This window comes from Solanum pennellii, chromosome 12, assembly GCF_001406875.1.
Source record: "Solanum pennellii chromosome 12, SPENNV200".
NCBI lineage: Eukaryota > Viridiplantae > Streptophyta > Magnoliopsida > Solanales > Solanaceae > Solanum > Solanum pennellii.
In genome coordinates, this window is record NC_028648.1 from 71,284,717 (window position 1) to 71,299,904 (window position 15,188).

The 15,188-nt window shown below is 32.1% G+C and overlaps 1 protein-coding gene across 3 annotated transcripts in view; it reads right to left on the bottom strand.

The window, feature by feature from the left end:
* Positions 1–15,188, bottom strand: part of LOC107006522 (fatty acid amide hydrolase-like) — a 29,078-nt gene that overhangs the window by 2,061 nt on the left and 11,829 nt on the right. For 2 of the 3 annotated variants that reach the window (XR_003575537.1, XM_027913451.1), the window contains exons 7-15: positions 11,098–11,245; positions 10,809–10,921; positions 3,445–3,520; positions 3,252–3,323; positions 3,118–3,169; positions 2,976–3,050; positions 2,792–2,872; positions 1,267–1,370; positions 1,024–1,116 (exon numbers count right to left, since the gene is read on the bottom strand). Coding sequence is in view for 2 of the 3 variants with exons in the window: in XM_027913451.1 (XP_027769252.1) it covers positions 1,024–1,116; positions 1,267–1,370; positions 2,792–2,872; positions 2,976–3,050; positions 3,118–3,169; positions 3,252–3,323; positions 3,445–3,520; positions 10,809–10,921; positions 11,098–11,245 (814 nt within the window). In the remaining variant the exon portion in view is untranslated. The remainder of the gene's footprint in view (positions 1–1,023; positions 1,117–1,266; positions 1,371–2,791; positions 2,873–2,975; positions 3,051–3,117; positions 3,170–3,251; positions 3,324–3,444; positions 3,521–10,808; positions 10,922–11,097; positions 11,246–15,188) is intronic. The other variant, XM_015205055.2, reaches the window with a different exon arrangement.

Here is a 15,188-nt window from a genome sequence, read left to right on the forward strand (position 1 = left end):
ATAGATTAGCTAGCTAGTGGGGAGATGCTAATTAGAAAGATTCTATGAGCTAGCTAGCTTTCGTCGATCATGAAAACTCACTATCAATTCCTACAAATTTTATATGAAATGTGTCTGAATTTTGGACCGTACGTATTATATTGTTGTGTACGTACGTCTTCGTCGGGCATAGCATGATCATCAAGGTATAACATGACTTAACTTATTCAGACTCTACTCCTTGGTGGTTATATACATTGATTACATTAATAACATGACTTAGCTAGTTATAATATATATATACATATATATACATACATATATATATATATATATATATATATATATATATATATATTTAATCCAGCTAGCTTTCATGTTATGTTTCACATGCTATTCAAATTTCTAACACAATACAAGATATTCTCATGACAATTAATTAACAATAAACGAAGAAACTATGTAATCTACTAATAGTTATATGTTGGAAAATATGAAGGATATATATATATTGCTTGTAGATATGATGAGAATTAGAAAGCATGGAGTATCAGTACTCTCTTAACTAAATATTCATTGGCATAATTGGTTATAAATTAATTTTGTGATGTAGTTTAAAAATTCAAGCCTCATGTTAATTAAAATACAAGATTAAATTAAACCAGAGAATGGGATGAATGATTAAAGTTAGCAGTGATGGAGGTTTTTAAACTGATGGTAGCGGTATATAAATAGCAAAAGTTGAAGCTTCTATATATATATATATGTTTGGACTGGACTGGTGCATTCATTTTGGAGATAATTTTTTATTGATACACTCTATAAAAGATTGATTGATGAGGAATAACAAAACAATTCAAATTCCCTTCCTCAGTTATTAGAATCAACCTATTTTTAAGGTTTAATATTCCCCTTTTTTTTTAATTTGTTAGGTGTTCAGTTAGTGTTACACCAAAAATAAATCATATATAATGTTTCCCTTGAGCCAGAAATTAATTAATTAAAAGTTAGCAACAAGAGTAAGTCTGAAATTGTGGTAATTACCTAATTCTTTGAGCATTCAAATACTCCTGGCTACTAAAGGAACCATATACAGAAACTGCAACTCTAGCATCCCATCCTACTTCATCTTTATTCCTAATATATTCAAAACAAATTATAAGTATATCATTTATCATTTGAAGTACTGCATTCAGATTCAAAATAAATTACTATAAGTATATCATTTAGTAGAAGAGTACCAATATAGTAAAGAAAGAAAGAAAGAAAGAAAATTAATTAACTTACATTTTTTCTAGTTCAGGACCAATTGAAGTACTGCATTCAGATCCAATTGTCACATAATGTGCCAACCGCATTACCTCTAACTCTGGGATTGTAACTTGTATGGTCTTTAAAATATAAATCACAACAATGTTAACATGATTAAAAAGAATATATATATATATATATGAGATGCTTCTTTAGTACATCTCAAAAAAATTAACTTGTATTTTTTCTCTCTATATATATATATATTTGAAGTAATTAGTTTTTCATGGATATGATTTTCAGATATAATTTGATAATGTACAATTACATAAATTTTTAACTTTAGTTGAAAGACTAATAAGTGTCACAAATAGATAAACAAGTAACATGATAGTGAAGTGTTTAATTTGAGACTTGAGGCTAGTTTAGTGAGAAAAGAGAATGTGTGTTAAAAGATCAATGTTGATTACAGAGGCTCCTATATATTTTTATGAAATATATATGACACTTTTTAGACTAATACAATACCATTAGATTTTTAATCATTTCAACATGTTATATTTATGTCAATGCATTTGTGTGTGTGTATATACAAATTGTTTGATTAATTAGTCATCTAGCCACTTATTTCCCAACAAATTAATAGTCTATTTCAACATGTTACATGATTGTTTTTACCTCATATACAAAGCACTTATATTATTATAATCCTATTTGACAATCAAGCATTGAAGGATTCACTTATAGTTATTCAAGTATGAATAATCGAAATGGTGTAGACATTGTATTAGAATAAACTCAAGTTTCATTGAGAATGTAAAGGATTCATTTATTTCAGTTGTAGTTGAGGGCAATACTCTATATTAAACTTCATCACTTGACTTTGCTATTGTAGTCTTTCTTAGAAGCTCAAAAAATACTATTGTTTGCACCAAGATAAATATTGTTGTACTAATACCTCCCTAGTTTATATCTGAGTACCTAAGGGTAACTGTGAAATAATGTTGCATAGTTCATTTGATATATCTAAGTATTCTGTTGACACCTTGAAGATGTTCACTATCTGGACTCTACATAAATTGACTTATCAAATTTACTTCATGTTATCACCTTCATATATACCGTATAAGTATAATTGTGCCTCTCGTGAAAAGAAGGAAGGGTTTTCTCTACTATACATGCATGAATACAACATGAAGTACGTGTACGAGGCTCCACATACATGTTTAAGACCATATAATGTCTTTTTTAAATAGACAAACGTGATTGAGATATCTAGGATCAATTTGTTGACTCATAATATACAACTTCCTGTTGATTTCCATGTAAAATTGCATTTCTAACATCATTTATGTATATTCGGAATTCATAAACTTCAAATTCTAGATCTTCCTCTTCTGATAGTTTTGAGGTAAGATAATTAAGTAAGTAGTGTTATACTACGTCTTTTTAGGCTTGAAACAATGTTTAAACACATAACCATTTTCAATTACTGAAGAACTAACTTGCTAGATGGTGTTCTCTACAAGAAAAATGAAATATTAGGAAATGATTAAATTACCTCCCAACCATAGTTGTCACGCAATTTTTCTAAAGCTCGAGAACAACAAACTCTGATTTCCTCATTGCAGTCATTAAACCACTAAACAGAAGAAACAAAAACAAAAAAGAAAAGTTTGAATAATGTGCATGTATATGACTAATAGAAAAGGAAAAACTAGCAAGGTTAATAAAATGACACAAACCTCCCCATATTTGGCTAATCTGATATTAGGCATAGGCCTTGGTGACTTGAGCAGAGGAAAATATAATTTTGGCTGCTATAAAGAAATCGATGATAAGTAGATGTTATAAATACATAATTTTAAGGAGAGAGAGAATTTTTACGAGAGCGGTTTGAGAATGATGTGATGAATTGGGGCCACTGATAGCTGCATAACTGGAAATTAAGTCAACTGATTAAATTTGTACATTCTAAATTGATTTTTTAACTTTAAAGCTAGCTAGTAAATAATACTAACACTAGAAGTGCATCTTCAACTGTACCAGCAAGTATCCCTACCATTCCAACTGTCCAATTCAGAGGAAGAACACTGACCAACAAGAGATCGTCGAGGTAAGAATCAATATATATTGGGAATTGACGTCATTTCTTGGAATTATGTTGCAATATCTTGATCATGTTCTGGACTAGTGAACAAAATAAGTACATACCCCGAGTGTGATACACGTCCAAAGCTTGGCTTTAAACCAACAACTCCACAAAGAGCAGCAGGCATTCTTACAGAACCTAAACTTATTCAGAACAAAAGAAAACCAGTGAATTTATATTAAGATTTAAGCGCTTACTTGGTTTGAATAGGTCTTTATTATAAAGAACCTAAATAAAATTTTAATATCATTGAGAAATGGTTATTGATTAATATGTCACCACCAACAACCTAGGTCATCATCATTAATGTCAACCACTATTAAAGTTGCCAACAACTTTTATCATCACAATCACCACGGTAAACTACTATCATTGTCAACAACCACACATTCTTTTTCATCACAATCACCACTAGCAACCATCATGGCTACCAACCACTATTGTTATGATATCGGTGTTTTGAATATTTCAATAAGCTCGTATGTGTTTTAGGAGTAGTTTACATATTTGGTTTGCACACTACGGTTCAACGGAGTCTCAGGCACTCAAATGAAAATTTTGGAGAAACCAAATTCTTATGGTGTTTGGTGTAGGATTTTTCTAGAAGTACATGACCAAAATTCAAGCTAGAAGATGACATAGGACAGAAGAATATTGAGGAAGCCCACACCAGAATAAATAGCTATATTTTAGTTATTCATAGTTTCCTAGTTTGTTTAAAATTATGTTAGATACTGTTAAGTATTAGTTTCTCAATTTCAGCAAATAAAAACTTGGTTTTAGCAGATTTTTAGCATTACTTTATAGCATCTTAGTTAAGCTGCGATGTATTTATTCAGTCTTATATTATCAATCGAAGACGTACTTTTTTCATTTTTTTCTTCAATCATCTCTTATTCTCCTTTGTTTAACACTAACAATGGCATCAGAGCCTTTTATATCTTAAGGGACTTGTGAGAATTTGTGAGTTATATTGATTGAGTAAAACCCAAACATAATCAAGCCATTTCATAAAACTAGCTTGCAGAATGTATTTTTTTCATCAATTGCTCCTCGAGCCAGCTTTTGATGGAGAAAACTATCATGTTTAGGTTGTTAGGATGGAAAGTAATCTCTTGTAACACCTAGGAAATTGGAAATTGATAGAAAAGGAAATTCAGTGGTCTACGAGACAGACCTACGGCTCGTAGGACTTCCTTCTGGTAGTGGCCGGGGAGGTTACCATAGAATTGAAGTTGAGTTTTTAGAATTTCAAATTTCTGAAATTTGACCTACGAATAATCATGAACAAGATGAGTCCTAGATGAGTTTCATATAGGTATACGGACCGTAGAAGGTTTGATGGTCCATAGAATAGTATTGTAGGAAGTTGGCCAATTTTAGGCCTTGTAACTCGATTTACAGTTGGCAGTAGGATCCGTACGACCTGTATGTCTAAACTGTAGGGTCCTCCGACATATAACAGAGATGCAATGTGGGCATTTTTTTAGCCTTGTAGATTTGAAGAAGGCGTTTCATATCCCCAAGTGGCAAGCTGCAATGATTGAGAAGAGTGAGACCTGACATGTTGAGAATTTACATACTGAATAATCTTAGTTATTGTTGAGTTGAGCACACTAAAATCTAGGATTAAGGAGTGTTGAGTCCATCCCATAAATTTTTGGTCAACTTTTGTCATTCAATTGTTATAAATAATTGGTAAAAAAGAATAGTGAGAAGAGTTGAAAATAAAGATTTGGTAGTTGGCAATTGGTAAAATTTGCAAACTTTTTTTGATTTTGCTACATTAATTTATGTCATTAGTGACATGTGTATGATTTTCTCCTTCTATAAATAGAGAATTCTTGCTCATTTGTAAAACATACCAAGTTAGAGAGAAAAAAACTATTTTGAGAGCAAAGTGAGGTATTTCATAGACTATACAAAAAAATAGTCTTGAAGAAAAATAGATTGTGAGCGATATTTTAGTAAGGTGGAAACCAAAAGAGTATTATTCCTTTTCAGTGTGTAGTACTCACTTTGAGTATTGTATTTGTGACTACAAAGTGTAAAATTCCTTACTATTGTGATATTAGTTGCTCCTCTTGGCCCGTGATTTTTCCCTTATTTAGAAGGGTTTGCACGTAAAATTCTTGGTGTCGTTATTTTCCCATTTTATTTCTATTACTTTTACCATATATATTTTTGTGTTTATCCGTGTTGTCCCAACAAACTGGTATCAGAGCCAAGATTTTTTTTCTGATTACGCTCTGTGGTTGCAGCACAGTCTAAACTTGCACATCAGAAAAAATTTACTTTGATTTTTGATAAGAATATTTTTGGGGAAAACGATATAATTCAACACAAGTAGAATGGTTACTTTGAATGGTGTTAATTATGTCATTTGGAAGGGAAAAATGGAAGATCTGTTTTATGTTAAGAATTTTTACAAATCAGTATTTACCACTGTAAAGCCTGATAATAAAACATATGAAGAGTGAAATATGTTGCACAGATAGGTTTCTGAACACATTAGGCAATGGATCCACGATAATGTGTTGAACCATATTTCTGGGGAAACACATGCTCGAATCTTATGGGAAAATCTTGAAAGTTTGTATGCTAGGAAGAGTGAAAACAACAAAATGTTCATAAAAAAGCAGATGTTGAGTTTACAGTATCATGATGATTTCCAATGACAGATCATCTGAATAATTTTCAGGGAATCATGAACCAATTATCTGTTATGGGCATCAAATTTGATGAAGAAATTCAAGGCTTGCTTCTACTTGGTTCCCTACCAGACTCTTGGAAAACATTTAGAACTTCATTGTCAAATTCTGCGCCGGATGGTGTGATCTCTATGGATTCCGCCAAGAGTAGTGTCTTGAACGAAGAGATGAGAAGAAAAACTCAAGGTTCTTTTTTGTCGGATGTCCTGATAACAGACCCCAGGGGGAGGAACAGAACTCATGGTTCTCATAATAGAGAACAAAATAGGAGCAAATCCAGAGGAAGACTTAAGGATATTTAGTGCTATCACTGTGGCATAAAAGGGCACACAAAGAAGTTCAGCAGGAAGTTGAAGAGGGAAAACAAAAACAAAGAGGAAACTAAAGAAGATGACAATGAAAATTTCCTAGCCACCATTACCACCGAAGATATTTTTACTGTCTTGATGCGGATATGATAAATATTGTTTGTGATGAGTCAAGCTGGGTTGTGGACACTGGTGCCGCATCTCATGTGACATCAAGGAAAGATTTTTTTCTTTCTATACTTTAGGTGATTTTGGGACCTTGAGTATGGGTAATGAGACTGTTTCTAGGGTGGTTGGTATTGGTACAATTTGTTTGGAAACTACTGTTGGAACTAAATGTGAAACATGCTCCTGATGTTCTTCTGCACCTAATTACTCTTGGTATTTTTGATGATGAAGGATATGTTAGTACCAACGGTGATGGAAAATGAAAGCTCATTCAAGGTTCCTTCGTTGTGGCTCGTGGTAACAAACGTCATGGTCTATACTAGACTACAACCTCAGCTTTTGTTGATATGGTGGATGCGGTTGAGAGCGATAACTCTTCAATGTTATGGCATAAGAGACTTAGCCACATCATCGAAAAGGACTTAATGTTCTAGCTAAGAATTTTTTTTGTCAAATTTCAAAAGTGCTAAATTAGAAAACTGTGAGCACTGCTTGGCTGGTAAACAAAATAGAGTTTTCTTTAAGTCCCACCCTTCTTCGAGAAAGACAGAGTTGTTTGAGTTGGTGCACTCTGATTTATGTGGTCCAATGAAGACAAAGACATTGGGTGGTGCACTCTACTTTATCACTTTCATTGATGATTGATCGAGAAAACTTTGGGTCTATGTTTTGAAGACTAAAGACCAAGTGTTAGATGTCTTCAAGCAATTTCAGGTTTCACTTGAAAGAGAAACTAGAAAGAAACTGAAATGTATTCGTACTGGTAATGGTGGTGAATATTATGAATCATTTGAAGAATACTGCAACCATTAAGGTATTAGACACCATAAGACTCCTCCCAAGACTCCTCAACTTAATGGTTAGGCTGAGAGAATGAACAGGACCTTGATGGAAAGAGTTAGATGTTTGCTTTCTGAAGCAAAATTGTGGAACTCATATTGGGTTGAGGCTTTATTAACCGCTGCACATGTTATTAATATTTCTCCTGTTGTTTCTTTGCAAAGTGATGTACAAAATAGTGTTTGGTATGCAAAGGATGTTTCCTATGACCATTTGAGAGTATTTGGTTGAAAATATTTTGTACATGTGTCAAAAGATGAAAGGTCATTGTTAGAACCAAGCAAGACTGTGCATCTTCGTTGGATATGGCCTTGATGAATTTGGTTATAGGTTATATGATCCAATTGAAAAGAAACTTATGAGAAGTCGTGATATTATTTTTATGAAAAATAAAACAATTGAAGATATTGACAAAGCGGAGAAGGTAGAATCTTCAAGTTTTAATGGTATAGTTCATCATGATGAAGTTCCTCACACAAGTGTGCATGATGTTGTTGGGCTTGATGATCATGGTCCATAATCATGTATTGAATCAAATATGTTGATGTTGATAATAACAATGATATTGTTATTGATGATCCTTTTGCTCATGAAGTTGTAGACGAATCAAATATTCCGCTTAGGAGGTCCACAAGGTAGCGGTTTCCTTCCTCCTGTTATTCACCCAATGAGTGTGTGTTACTCATTAACGGGGGAGAACCATAATGTTATGAGGATATAATGAAAGATGAGCACAACGATCAATGGATTGAAGCCATGCAAGATGAGATGAAGTCTCTGCATGATAACCACACTTATGAGTTGGTAAAATTGCTCAAGGGCGTGAGATGAAAAACAAGTTGGTGTTCAAAGTTAAATTTGAAGAACACAACTTGAAGCCAGGTACAAAGTTAGATTGGTTGTTAAGGGATTTGGTGAAAGAAAGGGTATTGACTTTGATGAAATATTTCTCTTATTGTGAAAATGTCCTCGATTCGCACAGTTGTAGGTTTGGCTGCTAGTCTTAATTTAGAGATTGAGCAGATGAATGTGAAGATGGCTTTCCTTCACGGTGATCTAGAAGAAAATATTTATATGGAACAACTTGAGGGCTTCATAGTAGATGGTAAAGAAAATTTTGTGTGCAAACTCAGAGAGAGTCTATATGGCCTAAAATAAGCTTCTAGACAGTGGTACAAGAAGTTTGAATATGTTATGAGGGAGCAAGGATATAAGAATACTTTTTCAGATTATTGTGTATTTGTACAAAATTTTCTGACAATGATTTTATCATCCTTTTGTTGTATGTGGATGATATGTTGATTGTGGGCAAGAATACTTTCAAGATTGACGAGTTGAAGAAAGAGGTGTGTAAGTCTTTTGCTATGAAAGACTTGGTCATGCCAAACAAATTTTGGGCATGAGAATTACTCGTCTCAGATATGAAAAGAAGATTTATTTGTCCCAGAGAAGTACATTGAACGTGTACTTGAGCGCTTCAATATGAAGAATGCTAAGCATGTTAGCACACCTCTTGTTGGTCATATGAAGTTGAGCAAGAAGATGTGTCCTAAAGCTAGGGAGGAAAAAGAGAACATGTCCAAAGTTCCATATTTCTCCATCATCAAAAATCTAATGTATGCAATGGTATGCACTAGACCGGATATTGCTCACGCAGTTGGTGTTGTTAGCAGATTTCTCAATAATCTAGGAAAAGAGCATTGGGAAGTTGTGAAGTGGATACTCAGGTATCTTAGGGGAAGCTCAGATGAATGCTTGTGTTTTGGATCATCAAATTGAATCTTGAAAGACTATACAGATTCTGATATGGAAGGTGACCTTGTAAACAAAAAATCCACTACTAGATATTTGTTCACTTTTTCAGGGGAGCTATATCATAGCAGTCAAAGTTGCAGAAGTGTGTTGCACTATCTACAACTGAAGCTGAGTATATTACGGCTACTGAAGCCGACAAGGAGATGATATGGCTAAAGCGATTTCTTCAAGAACTTGGTTTGAATCAAACGGAGTATATTATCTATTGTGACATGCAATAGACTTGAGTAAGAACTTCATGTATCATGCAAGAACAAAACACATCGATACCAGTTCGTGATTAAGTGGAGAGTGAATCATTTCACATCAAAAAGATCCACACTAGTGAAATCCTGCATATATGCTAACCAAGACGATACCGAAAGACAAGTTCGAGTTATGCAAAGAACTTGTAGGTATGAGCTCTCTCTAAAGAAAATGAAGATACCTCCTTCCAGTGAATGGGACTGGAGAGGGATATCTGTTGAGTCCATCCCATAAATTTGTGCTCAACTTTTGCTATTCAATTGTTACAAGTAATTGGTAAAATGGAATAGTGAGAAGAGTTGAAAATAAATATTTGGTAGTTGGCAAATTAGTAAGATTTGTAAACTTTTTTTTGAATTTGCTAATTTACCTATGTCATTAGTGACAAATGTATGATTTTCTCCTTCTATAAATAGCATTCTTGCTCATTTGTAGAACACACCAAGTTACAGAAAAAAAAACCACTTTGAGAGCAAAATGAGGTATTCCATAAACTATACAAGAAAAATAGTATGTGAAGAAAAATAGATTTTGAGCGATATTTTAGTAAGGTGGAAACCCAAAAGGAGATTGTTCCTTTTGAGTGTGTAATAGTCACTTTAATTATTTTATTCGTGACAACACAGTGTAAAATTCCTTACTATAGTGATATCAGTTGCTCCTCTTGGCCCGTGGTTTTTTCCTTATTTAAAAGGATTTCCACGTAAAATTCTTGGTGTCGTTATTTTTCCATTTTATTTCTATTACTTTTAACATATATATTTTTGTGTTTATCCGTGTTTTGCCAACAAGGAGAACATCCTTACTCGAACTTATCAAGAAAAAAAATCTGTAATCCTTGTGATAGAAGGAATGAACAAATATGTGAATTTTGTCACCTATATTAATGATATCTTTTATAGCCTTGGTGAAGAAGAAAGTTATTTTGCCATGTTAAGCAAATCAACTATAGTGTTACCTTATTTGAAGACGTGAGTAAAAAGACAAATGACGAAGACCATTAATCTTCTGGATGAATGTTAAAGAATTGAAGCTAAGCCTGCCTAGGAACATTCAAAGTGAATTATTAAAGGTTTGAATGAAGAAGAGAACAGGCAAGAAATCATAAATTAAATTATTCACAACCTCAGATATTTGAAACAACGTCATGTTAGTTACCGCCCTAAAGAAAAGCCCTCCTGATTCCAGAATTAGTAAAGCTTAGGCCTATTTTTTAAAATACATTTTGAATATCCATAAATTAACTATTATAGTACAAATATTTACATTGGGGAAAAATAAATAAGAGAAACAAATATCATAAATATTGTTATGTTAGAAACGTTAGTGAATGATTACCTCCTCCATCGACACCAATGGCAGCAGGACATAATCCTGCCGCCACAACAGCAGCAGAACCACTAGAAGAACCGCCGGCAATCCTTCCAATATTGTAGGGATTTCTAGTAGTTCTATAAGAAGAATGAATATTCAAGAAGTATATAATTACAAGATTTTTCACCTCTAACATAAATTATAACACATATTTGTTCAAACTCTTCAAAAACATTGTGCGAGAGATAGTGATGTTCTTAGGCTTATAATTTATTTCCGATTAAAATAAACACAAAGCACAAATTGTTCTTACCCATGATGAGGATTTATACCACTAGTTCCAGCACCAAGCTCATGCATGTTTGTTTTCCCCACCAATATGGCACCGCACGATCTCAAACGTTTCACACACTCCGCATCATCCTTGCATTGTCTTACCTTATGCATCCATTTTGTACCTCCTGCACGCCATTTGGATAATCATGATTCATAACAAATGAAAAACTTTAACTATATATAAATGGAATTCAAATGTAATATATTAATGCATGTACTACACAAAAACATGGATCTAGAGTCGATAAATAGGGAAGAAAGGTATACAATATTTAAGTGCGATTACAGATCTAGAGTTCAATAATCAGATTAACTTCCTATTTATATATTGTTATAATAGACTAACATCCTAACTAATTACTTATTAGACAAAATGGTCAAATGTCCCCGCAAGCTATTACCCAATTTTCAGCTATACACTTAAACTTCACGAGCCCCTTGAATTGTTTAAAACTGAAATATATAGCCCCCTAAAAGGTCACACCCACATTTGTGTTAGAAAGTGAATACACTTGCCTGCCACATCATATTAATTATCTTTTCAATTAAAAAATTATTATCTCTTTCTTTATTCTATTTTCTTTTATATATTTTTTCTTCTCTTTCCAGCCCATTTCTTTTTTTCTTTTTCTTTTTCTTTTTTCTTGGCATCTGTTTGATGAAACTTTTTTTCATTGAAGAGAAAATTTCAAGTTTTATTTATGATAGTTTTAAGCTTATAGTAATGAAATTTCAAGTTTTATAATTGAAAGATAAAATTACAAATTTTTTATAATCTTTCATTTTTGCCATTTGATTAATTTTTTTTCCAACATTTTCCTCTCCCTTGCAAACATCAAAAGTTTATCAATCAACTCAACTCACTTCTTCCTTCCTACAATATTATTATCAAGTCTTAAACCTTAGATATATCCAAAGAAAAAACTCAAGTTTTGGAGGAGTTAATGATATGTTTCATGTTTTCATCATCGATGACCGCAACAACAATTTTGAAAGGTAAAATCTAGCGAGAATTTTATTCTGAACCGTTTCATCAAACATTTTTATTGATACTCAAGTTATTTTCATGGATGAGTTTGTCAAATTTTTCAAATTGAGGTAATGGATACATAACAATGGATTTTTTAACTATTTTCAAAAATCACAAATGGGTTCTTTGACAATCAAAAATTCTTTCCAAATTTGAATTTAAATTATTAAATTAGGACACCAAAAATCAACATAAGAATTTTCTAACCCATTTGGCCATGTGTTTAGGCATGATGATTAATAATTTTAATCATATTAATAAAGAGTTGGTTTTTAGAATTTTCTAATTTCATGCACAAATTGAATAATCAAAATTCTAAAGTCAAGAGGGATAATGAAATTTCATGGTGAATCCAATAAATGTGATGGTCGCAGCGGCTAAAAGAAGGTCAGTAGTGGAAAGATTTGGTTTATGTTGTTGTGAAAGAGAAAGGAAATAAATTTAAAAAAAGAATTATCAAAAATACACATATTTATGAAAAAAAAATTTAAAATTATCATTTGTTTTGGTCCTCACTCTCTTTGATAGAGTGAGATACACTCATTGTGCCACATAACCGTTTAGGGAGTAAATTATACTAATTTTAAATAGTTTAGGTGTAATAGGACACCCGTAAAGTTGAAGTATGTAGTTGAAGTTTCACGTATAGTTTGGAGGGATTTTAGACCATTTTCTCTAATTATTACTAAGAAAAGAGCTATTCAACTTAATTACACAAAATGTATATGTACACAAGTTCCTTACTAGGCTAGTTTAGTATACTTTAGTAACTCTTTCATACACAAACAAGCCCCTAAACTAGGAGTAATGAAGATGGTTGTCGTGTTTAACTAGGATATAGAGTATTCATGTTGAACACAAGATATATGATTGTAAGTAGGGTGTACAAAATCGAACCGAAAATCAAATCAAACTGAAAATTGAGTCAAATCGAAAAAAATTCGACTAGTGGTTTGGTTTGACTTGATTTGGTGTTGGGAAAAAAAACCCGACTATATTTGGGTTGGTTTGATTTCAACTAAAAAAACCAACCCGAGACCATACCAACCCGACATTATATATATCATTTTAAAATTTTATTTTATACGTAAAAATACTTACTTTGATATAATTTTTGAATATCTCTTATACTTTTTCATAGTTTTTATCTTTTTATATTTTATTTCATGTTTGGAAGTTAGAATTCTTAATGATCTAATAAAGATTATAGTCCATACATGTTGGTAATTATAATAAAGTCTAAATAAAAAATCAAATTAATACTAATGCAAAAGGAAAATCAATTCAACAATAAGAATGAAAATAATATTGAATATTTATTTTTTTAAGTTTACATAAATTTAGACAATTAAAATACATGATCTAATTTTTTTTTATATTTAATCATGTAACCAATACTTACGAAACTTACTTTTAGCATGATTTAGTACTTTAAATTATGATCAATTTTATTATGACTTATTAATTTGCAATATTTGTTTTACGTATTTTTATTATTTTTTTATTGGATATTTTAGTGTCATTAATCATATCATATTTTTTGTTATTTTCTTGAGAAATAACTTAGATAGTTGCATTTTGGTAGGACTAAAAAAATATTTGAAGTACAAGTAAATTATATGTTTGTATGAATACTTTATCGAAAAAATCCGAAAATCTGAAGAAAAAAAATCCGAAGAAACCAGAAAAAACCCAAAGTTAAAAAACTCAAGTTTTATTGGTTTGGTTTGATTTCGACACAAATGATTTAGTTTAATATTTGTAAAACTCAAACCAACCCGATCATGTACACCCCTATTTGTAAGTCAGTATTATTTTCTAAAGAGATGAGCCCAAATTGTAGTGTTTACATGGTGAAATGAGAGTAAATATTAATATGTAGTGTGCTCACGAAACACATGATTAGTTGCTATGTGAATATAAGATTGATTTTCATGATGAATGGAAATGTTATCTAAATTCTATACCAATTTTTTTAAACAAACCAACTAATTAAATTAATTTAGTGCTGGCAATTTAAGCCCACTTTTTATTGACCCGCTCAAATAGCCCATCAAATATGGGTTGAAAGAGTGATTTTAAATATGGGTATTATTTGGGACTATACCCATATTTTACCCATTAAAAAGATGGGTATATTATGGATAAACTACGGGTCAAATATGGGTATTGCAAATTTTCTCCAAATTTTCAAAAAATCTTCTGTTACCAAATTTTTTTTAAAGCGATTTTTCAAAACTTTCATATATGGATCCCTATTAATATTTCAACTTTCGACCTCCAACCCACACTTTCCAAAAAAAAATTAAAGTTTATTTTTAAAAAATATTTTGAACTTCAAAATTTCATTTTTCACTCCTACCCTCGACCCCCTCCCCCAATCTGTTAAGACCGGAAATAAGCAAGTGTAAACGCGGAAGCTAGCAATGCAAACCTCGAAAGACTACAAGTAAGAAGACAAAGAGAAATATACCAAAAGACACAAAGATTTAACGTGGTTCGGTCAATCGACCTACGTCCACAAGGGGGGAGATTATGGAGAGGAGAAGCAAGTTGTTGAAGATTAAATAAAGAAGGTGGACAAATTTATTTTGTCAGAAATTCAGGCCAAGGGGGAGATTTGTTGGGTTTTATTTGCCCTGATTTCTTACCATAAATAGGTTCTCCTTTTAGGAAAATGTTTTGGATTGACTAATTCTTTTTCTAGTAGGAAAAAGTTTATGACTCTATAAATAGAGACATGTTCCATTTTGTCACGACCCAAAAATGGGCGTGATGGCACTCGTCTTATCCCACCAAGACAAGTCAGCCTAAAACTCAACCATTACAATAAAATGCGGAAATAAAATATAAGTAACTTAATAAAAACCCCAAAACCTGGTAGTCACGTGTACAAGCCTCTAAAGTATTACAATTTATTCAAAAGAAAAACTCAAGTCTCAAATGAACTTGTTTCTAGAATAGAACAAGATCATAATTAAGGAGAAGAAAGTCTGCTGCGATGGAAACAGCTACCTGACAAATCTCCAAGAAACCTC